An 11,609-nucleotide genomic window follows, 5' to 3' on the forward strand; every position below is an offset into this window, starting at 1 on the left:
CTGCAAGTTGTCATGAATCACTATTGACAAAAAAAAAAAAAACTTCTCTAAAGCCTGTATAAACCGCTTTGGTAAAATTCACAATATTGCAGAAAAAAGTAGAAACTGTAAATGTTGAACTCTAAGATGTAATTTCATCAAAGTAATTTACAGCAACCAGGAAAGTCAGACATTTAAGAGTTAGCAGAACATAGCGGCAAACGTTGGAAGCAGGTTCAGTCACCCCAACCAACATGATGTTTTGGTTGGATTGTTGGGAACAAAGTAGGAACCATAAAGCACTGAGTTTTAAAGTAAAGTCAGTGCTGCTAAAACCAGCTTTACTTCATAGTGAGCATGTTGTCACTGTAAAGAAGGAGGCAGTTGCCAAACAACCACAAGAATAAAGTTTTTAAAAGCAAGGCTAACATTTGCAGCTAATCACACAGGCTAGAAAAATACCCACAAAGAGAAAATCTATACAGATGACAGTAATGGTGTAAAATGAATTAGCTATTGAATTATTTGGACACAAGTATGTGTGTGGGAAAAGGCCACCATCCTCGCTATGAAGCTTCATATCAACGTTCTGCAGCAAATCCTTGAGCTTTACCTCATGAAAAGAAACACATTTTTTTTTAACAGTCATTTCCTTTACCAGCTCAAAGCAGCTATAACTTGCATGTTACAGGAAGTAGACGGAACTGTCATGTTGCAAATGAAATAACACCATCATGTCAGAGAACGACAACCAAAAAACGGTAGATGTGGATGCTGCTTTTCTCAAATCCAGGAGGGGAATAATCAAAGTGGCAGAGATGGTGAGATATCTTTGTATCCCGTTGTAACATTTGGCATTTTGCTGGAGATGTGAAAAGGTTAAAATGGCCTTGTATGGAACTGCGCATGTAAAAAGAAGGAAGTGAAACAGCTTGTGAGGCAGTTTGTTAACAGGAGTGTACACTTTGTTGGAAGCTTTTTAGAGACTAAGTCGAAAAAATTGACACAAATGCGTAACATTTTTTTGAAAAAGTTCTGAGCTGTTTGTCAGATTGTAGATGAACAATGAGTCCATCTGCAGGTCTCACATGTACTCTCTACTCTCAAGTTCACTGAAAGTTCTCACATATATCAATTTTCTTTTCTATCTCAGGGAACCCTGTTTGTTGCATTTGTGTGTTTCGCTGTTGCCTCCACACCAAAGTACCTTACGGCCACATTGTTGGAGTTTCTAATCACTCTACTTCTGCTGCTTTTGTACCTACTGAAACTCAACAAGAGGATCACATTCCTCTTTTGGCCTATTGTTGTGAGTGAAACCTTACCACACAGCACTGCACTTTACGCATTTTGTAACATTTGTAGACACCATATGAAAAACGATTAAAATTTTTAGGTGGGGTGCTAACCATCTTTTTCTCTTTCATTCTTTAGGATGTTTTCAACTCAGTGTTTGCAGCGATCTACTTCCTTGTCTTGAGCCTGATGGTGTTGATTTCAAGCTCTGTCACGGGAGCACTGGTTGGAGGGGTGAGGATTGCTTTTGTAAACACAGAATTAAGATTTAATAGAAAACCACATTTAAAATAAACAATAGTGATGCTGTGGTGGCTTATGAATCAGGAGTTTAACTAGAATTTGAATAAAATCCCACCTCAACCTTAGAGTGGCTCTGAAATTGGCTTGTTGATTTCAGACTTAATAGCTTCAACTTTATCTTAAAGTGCACATTAATCAACATTAGTACCACGATCCATCATGTGATTAATTTTCATTTGCCGTCTGCGGCAGGTTTGTGATATTAGATAAAATGTTACATTATTTGTTGATATGTAATGCGACTCTTCTCATATCTGCTCTGTATTCACAGGCGGTGAGCCTAATTTCAGCTGGACTTCTATTTGTGGACAGCTACACACTTTTCAGAAACATCACATTCAACAAACCAAGAAATGAAACACAGAATCAAAGCAATAAGTAAAAGCTACATAGTTATTGAAAAAGCATTAAAGGAGGCTACAAGCCTCATCAGCTCTAGAGTTTGTCTGTAATGTATTTAGAGACCGTTATATATTTTTCAATGTTTCTGGCCCAATATTCTACATTATGTAACACCAATATGAGTAATTTTTTGTAATATTTAAAAAATATTTTGTTCAGAATAAGTCTTAAATAAATACACACAGAACACAATTATATCATATAATCATCTAAGGGAAACCTGTCAGAAAATTCATCATTTATTCCTATTGAAACGTGTTTTACTTTGTGCAGCATGAAATATGCTAAAGAGTATTACTATTTTAAACAAGTTATTAATATGTCAGTGTACTTCCTATAATTGCATATTAATAAAGTGTATAAAATATGAACATGAACCCTTTAATCTGATGGGAACATAAATGAGACAGAGGCGTTAGGGGAGGAAAATGACACGGATAAAATAAATCCTAAGAGTCCTAAGTGAAAGGTGGCTAAATAAGGAAATCCCAAAGGAGCATTTCAATGCTAGAACCTATTTTTGAATGTGACTTTTTTTTTTAAAGAATATAAAACATTTCTTTAGGAAAACAGATGAGAATTTTCACATGATTTTCTCTACCAGGCGCATAATGGCTACAATCTAAACTGAAGTTGTCCTATCAGTGACTTCTGTATATGTCTTGAAAGTTGATTTTGTGGCCTAATGTTGCTCAACTGTGTGAATAAAGATTTCCATCGTGACTTAATGGGCTTTATGTTTCCTCTGAGTGTTTTTTGGGGGCTGTGTGTTCATGCAGCTGCAGCGGGCATCACGTTTCACATCTGGAGATCACAGATGTTTCGCTTTTCTTTTTTTTCTTTCTTTTTTTTTTTTTTTTTGGAGCTCTAGTTCGGTTTCCGCGCTGTCATTATTTCCGTTTCCACCTCCTCCCAGCCTCACGCCCCCAGCACAGGCACAGTTTTTTGTCTTTTTTTTTTTTCATTTAGCCCCAACACCGTCGTTGTAGTTTAACTTGAAGCCTTCAGCAGTTTGGGGAGTGTTAAATCTTCCAACAATGGGGGACATCGAGGCGCCCGACTCCAGCCAGCCGCGCCAGTCCGTCCTGATGTCGGTTCTTCCAAGCAAAGAGTTTGCTACTTCAAGGAAAGGAATGCTGCTGATTGCTGAAGGGGTAAGAAATAAGAGGAGCGATCATGCCAGCAAATGAAATCTGTAATAAACACTGCTCTTTATTACTTGCGAATGCTCAAGTTTGCGCGTCTTGGGCACTTATTGCGGCAGCAGTTCTTGCAGAGAGAGAGAGAAAGACACAGAGAGAGAAAAGCTGTTTCCCCCACACATTTAGGAATTAATCAAAAAGTTATTTCCACTTTCCTGCAGGCTGAAGTGAGTAAACTAAACAGACTGATAGAGATTGCTAACCTAATTTTGGGCGGAATCCGTCATAGATCTATTCTTCAACTGTTTTCCTCTTATGAGTAACAGTCCATAGGAAGCATCTTGAAAGTGAGTTTGAATAAAGCAGGAATTGATAAGCAGTTTTGTTGGATGGGGGCGATGGGTGGGGCAGGAAATGAACATAAGCATTATTGAATTTTAGGCTCTTCTTGTGAGAACTGCACGCTGTGCTGTAAGCATGTTGTGTCATGTGACACTGCTCTGGTCAGGCTTTCTGGAGATCAGTCATCCTCCCCCCCAGTCACATCCTTCACATTTTGGCCTGGAGCACAGTCTGCAAAGTTCTGCAGCCCAAACTGCAATCACACACACACACACACACACACCCACACACCCGCACACACACACATTAGGCTACTGCTTCACAGAGAAGCTGTGATCTACATCTGTCTTCAAAGAAATGTGTCTGTAGAGGAAGTCGAGTAAGTGAACAGTTGTGTTTCTGCTGCAGAGGAGTGAATACTTCAGGGGTTTCTGATGCTCTATGGTTCTTGTATTGTGGTGATCTTCAAAGAAATTAGTGCTCAGCAAATGTGCTAACAGCACACATTTAATCATGAGTTCTTGTTGGAACTTTTCACAAAATGTACATGTCTGTGGTTAGTGTTTGAAAAGAGCAAATCTTGTCATTTTAAGTTATAGGCATTTTTTTTTAAATTAAACACATATGTAATTTTAAATTGGGGGGAAAAATTGAAAAGATCTTTCTTGGGTCTTGTCTGTACAATGTGGTTAGTGTTTCTTACTCATTTGTGCTCTGTGCTTCTTTTGTCATTAACTTGAAAGTTTTTCAAACAGAAGAAAACTGTTTCTCTGCCTCTCCATTCCTTATTTCAATCAGTCAATCAATCAAATTTTATTTGTATAGCACATTTCAGCAGCAAGGCATTTCAAAGTGCTTTACATCATTACAAACACAGAAACACAATGCAAGATAGAATAAACAATCAAAACACAGCATTAAGTCAGGTTCCATCAATAAATTTGTAATTGATTACATTTCAAATACAATCCTAAACAGGTGGGTTTTTAGTCGAGATTTAAAAGAGGTCAGTGTTTCAGCTGTTTTACAGTTTTCTGGAAGTTTGTTCCAAATTTGTGGTGCATAGATGCTGAAAGCTGCTTCTCCTCGTTTGGTTCTGGTTCTGGGGATGCAGAGCAGACCAGAACCAAAAGACCTGAAAGGTCTGGAAGGTTGATACAACAACAGCAGATCTTTAATGTATTGTGGTGCTAAGCCGTTCAGTGATTTATAAACTAACAACAGTATTTTAAAGTCTATTCTTTGAGCAGGGAGCCAGTGTAGGGACTTTAAAGCTGGTGTTATGTGCTCTATCTTCCTGGTTTTAGTGAGAACGCGAGCAGCAGCATTCTGGATCAGCTGCAGCTGTTTGATTGATTATTTGTGACATTTACGCAGACTAGCTGTTGAAAGACCCAGCCAGCCACAACATCTTCAGGCTGAACTGATCTATCTTGGACTGTTCAACAAGGACTACTTTAGTTTTTCTTCTTTAAAATTGTGATTTAAACTACCCTGTGTTTAAAGGGTATTGAATGCGATTGAATGTGTCTCTCCTGCAGGCTCGCTCTGGTCCCCGGATTCAAAATAGTTTAAGAAAAGTCAAAGGAGTTTTTATTTGAATGTTCTGTTCTGTGAAGAAATGTGTTTTCTATTTTAACTCTGACCAATATGTCGTCGTTGAACTTGGATTTCTAGAGCATCTTCTATGTTTTTCACAATTTGCTTTAAGTAGTTAATGAAAACTGTCTGAGAGTTTTATTCAGCCTTCTCTAAAAATTACACTGTGATGTTTTTTTTGCCTCATTAACTCCTGACACAGAAACAGTGGCCTGAGTGAAAGCAGATGTTAGGTCTGCCATTTTCAACAGCATTTGACTGATAACCTGCTGAGCGTGCATTATTAGACACAGTGTCACCAAGTGGACTGTTGTGTTTTTTCATTAGGTTTCCCAGATGCCATCCGACCTGTCTGGGTACGCAGAATCAATTATTGTGCTTCTGATGTGTTTGTAAAAGAAAATGTTTTGTTATGTCTGAGAATGAGCCTAATTCTCAGTTCTGATCAAAAACTGACATTTGTCCGTCACACACACTCATCATAAGCATGACTGTTACATTGATTTCCAGTAATTATTATATATCAGAGCTGACATAAATAAAAGCAGGAGAATTTACTTAAGATTTTCACAAATCTCTACAGGTTCATAATTATGCTGTACATGCAGGTTCAAATACACAAATACACCACGAGTTGGTAAAATGCCCTTTACCAAATGGCACTTTGACCATAAATGTTGCCTGCCTCAAAAGGAAGTGTTGATGTGTGTGGGACAATTGTCTTGTCGGAATATCCAATTTTATAAAAGTTGGTAACCATCTGCCAAGTGACGACCCCATAAATTTGACACGTTTTTGCCTTTTTTGTTACGACAGTTGAACAAATAGCAATAATTATCACTTGGCTATATGTACATGAATGTATTATGTATTAATCTCTTGTTGTAACAATTTACTCACAAGTTAAAGTTTGAGCTCAACATGAAACATGACTCGGCTTGTAATGAAGCATGCAGTTAATTTTCCCTGGAAGTGTTTTCGACAGGAGCAACAGTTTTGGTTTATTTCCCACCCCCGTCAGGTCGGAGCAAAAACAGCTGCCCAAGACAAAGACAAGATGGCCGGGGACGTTTGAGATTACAGTGTCTGGTCTTGCTTTCATTTACTTGCTTTCCTCTGTCCATCTCCTCGAGTCGAAGCTTCAAAGCCAAGACAGGCTCAGTCTGCTTGTAAAGTGATTAAGTCCTTGTAAAGCGTCCTCTTTCATTGTTCCTGTTTGATTTTTGCACATGCGTGTTTGTGCTACTGGGTGGGATTCAGTGTACAAAACTTTTGAGTATAAACATTGACTTAAGCAGTTGGATTTCTCTACAGGATGTGAGTCTACAGCTGCAAGCTGCACCAATAGTTGCCGCTTCCTCAGGCGGAGAAGATTGAATTAGATAAAAGCTTAGTTTGGATGAAAAAATAAAAATCTGTTAAACTTGCCTCTGATTTTAACAAGAAATTATAAGAAGAAATACAGATTTTTGACTTGTATGTTTCGCAAGCACTGAGATTCATTTTCTCCTCGTTACAGGCACTTTCCTTCATATCCTTTGTGTGTTTTGCTGCATCAGCAGCAGCAGCCTTTGTGACAGTCCCCCTGCTGGCATTCCTGGCTTCTGTCTTCTTCTTGTTTGCCTACTCTACCAAATTCAATGAGAGGTTCAAGGGCTTCTGCTTTCCTCTGATGGTGAGAGAAGTTAATTCTATCAATTTAGTGGACTTTTGTGCTTTTGATTGTTTTATTATTTTTCTCTCTCTCTCTCTCAAGGACTTCATTAGGTGTGTGACATCCTCCATTATCTTTTTCATCATCTCCATAATGGCAGTGTCCAAATATCCAGATGGTTCCTCTAAAGCTGCAGGGGTAAGGTCTACCATTAAACCAGCACAGAATAGATGTTGCTGTAACCTTGGACCACTTCGTACCAAACATTAAACGATTATCCAGGATGTAGAAGGTCTCTGCAGGCTTTGGACAGGATCTCTGGAGAGCATCAAGAAGATAACGTGAAACCATGTGAAAGTTTTCAAACTATTGCGCAACATTTCAAATGTCAAACATGTCAACATGTCAAATTGGGTTAACTTTCACATTTGTGGCAGGAAGTTGAGATGCTGTTTGGCCGAGCCTCGTAGTGGCAGGTGACAAAAAACAAATATAGACATATGTGTGCAGAATCACATGAGTTCACAGTAAATTTACACAAACCTGAAGACCAAAAGGTGATCGAATCTTGTGAAAGGGGGTCTTGTCAAATGCTAACAGACTTCTAACTTTACCGGTTTGTAACAATATCTAATGTTCTTCCATTGCAGATCTTTGGGTTTATCGCCACTGTTGTTTTCGCTTTAGACTTTTATGTCATTTTCAATGAGCTTGCTGGATTTCTGAAGCAAAGAGGGGAGTCAAATGAAGAGCCTGCAGGACAGAGAGGTAACAACACAAAGCAGTGGTAAACAAAGCAATGAAATCATATGACATTGGTATTAACAAAGTAAATGTTGTATTAGAATACAATACATAATGTTACATTTACCATACAGTGTTCAAGTAGATAGATATGTAATACAGATGTAGTTCTTAGATACGAACTATAGCTGAAAGTAATATCATCTGATTTCCAAAAGATTTTTACTGAACAATTCCAAATATGTTCTTGTGTCATAATCATGATGACACATTTGATTCAGTTAAGTACCTTTATATGGTGGCAACTCAAAACAAAAAACTCTCTGAAGGCACTTTATTAAAAAAACAACTATTCAATCCAACTACAAGGGCAGATTTGAAGTACATGACTGGATAAGAATATTACAACAGTCCTGGACTTTATGTCCCCCAATACAGTTTCATTGGTTTCTTTACTATATTAATTACCTTAGCTATTTATAGCTGACTTGCATATTTATACCACTGTAAACTCTGCATTTATGACACTGAGATATTTATTAAATGTTGTCTTATGTATGGTTTTACTCTCTGCTGGACCAATAGAAATTGGCACCCACTTTACCCTTCAAACTACCTTTAAGTGATTACTGTTAAAAAAAAGTTCTGATCAGCTTTGGAAGAGATGCATTCCCCCAGAATCACAGATCTAAACATTTTCTGCATTTTCATTTTCTGTTTTATGTCAGACCTGCATGGAATTTTGGTTGCAGAAAAGCTCAAGGGCCAACCCAGACCATATTATTAAATTCCTGTATTTTTATATGTATAGATATTAAACTATCTATCAAATATAAATATTATTAGTTTTGATTCTACCAGAGGCACATCAGGCATATTTCCTTCCCTCTAACTTAGACTTTATTTTAACCAGTTTTCATAACCCAGTTTGTACAGAGGAAATTTAAATACTTAAATTCACTACTGAGCAGTATTGCATATGAAGTAGGATGTATTGTACCATTTCTTTCCTTAGCTGACCTCACAGGAAGCAAATGCGGATTTACCTGACTGTTTTGTTGTTTTTGCTTTTTAGATGACTTCTCAGATTCAGACTCAGATTGAAGCTCATAAGCAGATGTGTTCAAAAGAACGTGACCACTGTGCTGAGAAGCCACTATGAAGGCCAGCAGGAATTTCATCATTTCACAATGTTTCATTGGTACATGAAAAGCATAAATCCTGACAGGATTGTAGGAGCTGGTTACCAGTAATATGCTTTTATCTGAAGTTGTGGGTCTGGAAACCATTTCTTTGTAACACATTTCTCACAGTGCTGTAAACTGGTGTTGCATTTCTAAACTTATTATCTCTGCATTTGGTTTACAAAATAATGCAAGTAGTGACCTGTTCTATTTTATTCACAAACCTGTACTTTGCTACTAATCCATGCTTGCTTTAGGGAAGCATTCGATTCATTCACACCGTCCAATGCCTTATAAAGCCGTAAAATGGTGCTGTGTTGAGTTTCTGAAACTATTTCTACGGTTAAAACACAAGAAGGATACACCACAAACATTGATTTTTGGGAAATTTTTTGCTTTGAGATGCAGAAGTGTGCATATGTTCTGAGCCAATCCTGATTTTTCTTTATGTTTTGCTTTGTGCGGTGGAGACTTTGCAGCAATTTGGTAAACCTGGTTAATATTTTTGCAGTAAAATCTAAAAGAGAAAGACTGGCGGGAAAAAAATCATTGCTACAGGGTTAACAAAACCCTTTATGTTTGGTTGGCTGGTGACAACTATCATATTGTGCATGTACGGTAGTTTTTTTCCTATTATTTGAGTTCAACATGAGCCTGTTTTTTGTCATGTCAATATTTGTTTGCATGTTCCTAATTCGTTATTTTCCTAATTATATAAAGTACATCCGACTTTATATAATTCATTCCTAATTCGTTATTTTTTTATGTAATCAGAAGAAAGTTGCTCCTAGGAAAGATGTCCTGCCTCTATAAAAAAATATTCACCCATACCCTTTGGATTGCTTTTGCAAATCAAACATGATCAACAAATTTTGATTTTCAAAAGAGATATGTACGAAAAAAACAATTTAATGTCAAAAACTAATTATTACAAAAATAATAATTAAATAAATATATTTAGGATAAAACAAGTGGTTTCATAAATACTTACTCCCTTTAAAGTGACTGACCTAATTCAGCAAATAGGAGAGACTCTGCCTACAACAATTGTTGCTCGGGTTCTTCGCCAGTCAGAGTTTTAAGGGAGAATGGCAATGAGAAAGCCACTTTTGAAGAAAACGCCTAACAAAGCTCAACTAGAGTTCGCCAAAAGGCAAACAGGAGACTCCATGCTCAAGTGGAAAAATGTTCTTTGGTTATTTTGGTCATCAGACAAGATTGAAGGGGGTGAATAATCATGAAATTATTTCATGTTGAATGTTTTTTACTCTAATTATTGTTATTTTGTATAACTAAATTTTCAATTTGACATTAACGGCCTTTATTGTAACAAAATGTTGCCAAAAAGCAACATTTTGTTGATCATGAGTGATCTGTGAAAGCATTAGAAATGGTAAAGCATCCAAGGGGGTGAATACATTTCATGGGCACTGTGTGTACAGTACATGTGTACATACACACAGCGGATCAGCTGATCCAGTTTCAGCTAATCTGCTACTTCTGCCTTTTAGAGCCGGAAAGGCAGAAGTTGCAGATAAGCTGAAATATCACCCATGTGAGTAATCAAGTTTCTTAGACATGTTTTGTTTTTTGTACACTTTGTTAAAATGTCTCTCTGTGTCCGATTCTAAAGTCTGTAGAGCAACCATTGAGAAAACAGTGAGATACACTAGAGTGCCTTAGTGACTGTTTTGTGTGATATAAACTGCACTACAACCTTGTTCCAGCTCTGATGATGGAAAATATGTTGCTGATTTTGTTTGTCTGTCCGTTTGTATTTTATACTGATTTATGCTTGAAAGATATTGGAAGATTTCTACCAAACTTGCTTTTAACAGCAGTTTTTTTTCATGACAAGATTATAGATATTAAAAGCTTTTATTGAATTTCAACTGATTTCTGTACTCTTAAGATGAGAGAAAATGACTTTTTTCAGTAATAGCATAGTTTTATTGCTTTCACAAACTGTTGAATATCAACTCTTTTGTCTGTAATGTTGTTTTTAGGCAAACTCTTCTGAATAAAAGGTTCTCTTTCAATATTTGCTGCTTTATTTAAGTCACCAATGGAAAGGGATGCTTCCAACATTTTCAATACAAATATCCAACCTGTACATGAATGGCCCTGGGATGCGCCTTTACCAGAACCACACCAAATGAAAATAAAAAAAGGAAGTGCAAAAGAATCCAGAAACAATCAGAAATCTTTTTTGTTTTATCCTGCAGATTCTTAATGACATAATCTAGCACAATGTTGTACACTGAAAGAGAGGATGAGCTGTAATCAGGCTGTTTTTAATATACAAATAGATGACCAGCTTCATAACTAAAAAGCATAACACACTAGTTTAACTTTGTCGCTCTAAATGAGCTTATAGCGTTACTCAAATGTAAATTTACTAATAAAGGTTACAAACATAAATAGCAACATGATTGTCTTTGATGCATGTACTTCAGTCACAAAACTATCTCAATAGTAAATAATTATGTTAATTAAACCATTAAAATATCATTAAACATTCATATTGCCATTTCTGCTTTTACGTTAAACTAATTTCGAACAGTCACATACCATCCTTGTCCGTCCTTTGAGATCCTGGGCAAATCATCAGCATGTCACAGATTTCCGTCCCTCACGTTGCCTGTTTTTTAGTTGTCTTGGTGTCGTACAAAGGAGACGCAGTTCAAATGCAAACCAGGAGGTGGAGCCATTGAGTCATTTTGGAAACTAAACCTTACAGAAGTGTAGTCCAATTGTGGTGCAGCTTCAATAATAAAAAAATGCTTCCTTCATCCTCAAAAGCAGAGATGATGCTACTTTTCCAGACACATCTTCATTATCACCAGAGAAACACTGGCCAGAACAACAACAACAACAACAAAAAATAACAGTAAAGGAATGTTAACTCTACTTTGTGCTCTGCAACTTTCCAACAGACGCAACAAGGAGAGACACAGCATTCAG

The 11,609-nt window shown here is 37.0% G+C and overlaps 2 protein-coding genes across 2 annotated transcripts; both read left to right on the top strand.

The window, feature by feature from the left end:
• The first annotated feature begins 6 nt into the window (after nucleotides 1-6).
• On the top strand, nucleotides 7-2,598 carry LOC102237799 (chemokine-like factor). The gene is made up of 4 exons (XM_005806762.2): nucleotides 7-800; nucleotides 1,133-1,288; nucleotides 1,414-1,509; nucleotides 1,850-2,598. The coding sequence occupies exons 1-4, from the start codon at nucleotides 714-716 to the stop codon at nucleotides 1,958-1,960; spliced, it is 450 nt and encodes a 149-aa protein (XP_005806819.1). The 5' UTR covers nucleotides 7-713; the 3' UTR covers nucleotides 1,961-2,598.
• Nucleotides 2,599-2,881: 283 nt separating this feature from the next.
• LOC102238058 (CKLF-like MARVEL transmembrane domain-containing protein 3) lies at nucleotides 2,882-10,684 on the top strand. The gene is made up of 5 exons (XM_005806763.2): nucleotides 2,882-3,134; nucleotides 6,583-6,738; nucleotides 6,820-6,915; nucleotides 7,368-7,485; nucleotides 8,537-10,684. Exons 1-5 carry the CDS (start codon nucleotides 3,018-3,020, stop codon nucleotides 8,563-8,565), a joined length of 516 nt encoding a protein of 171 aa, XP_005806820.1. The 5' UTR covers nucleotides 2,882-3,017; the 3' UTR covers nucleotides 8,566-10,684.
• The last annotated feature ends 925 nt before the right edge of the window (nucleotides 10,685-11,609 follow it).

This window comes from Xiphophorus maculatus, chromosome 4 (genome assembly GCF_002775205.1).
Source record: "Xiphophorus maculatus strain JP 163 A chromosome 4, X_maculatus-5.0-male, whole genome shotgun sequence".
Taxonomy (NCBI): Eukaryota; Metazoa; Chordata; class Actinopteri; order Cyprinodontiformes; family Poeciliidae; genus Xiphophorus; species Xiphophorus maculatus.

Excerpts from the sequence above, each read along its gene's own strand:
- LOC102237799 (XM_005806762.2), top strand. The coding sequence starts at position 714 with ATGTCAGAGAACGACAACCAAAAAACGGTAGATGTGGATGCTGCTTTT. Across the intron at positions 1,289-1,413 it reads TCCTCTTTTGGCCTATTGTT|GATGTTTTCAACTCAGTGTT; the intron begins GTGAGTGAAACC and ends TTCATTCTTTAG. Across the intron at positions 1,510-1,849 it reads CGGGAGCACTGGTTGGAGGG|GCGGTGAGCCTAATTTCAGC; the intron begins GTGAGGATTGCT and ends CTGTATTCACAG.
- LOC102238058 (XM_005806763.2), top strand. The coding sequence starts at position 3,018 with ATGGGGGACATCGAGGCGCCCGACTCCAGCCAGCCGCGCCAGTCCGTC. Across the intron at positions 3,135-6,582 it reads TGCTGCTGATTGCTGAAGGG|GCACTTTCCTTCATATCCTT; the intron begins GTAAGAAATAAG and ends TCCTCGTTACAG. Across the intron at positions 7,486-8,536 it reads AGAGCCTGCAGGACAGAGAG|ATGACTTCTCAGATTCAGAC; the intron begins GTAACAACACAA and ends TTTGCTTTTTAG.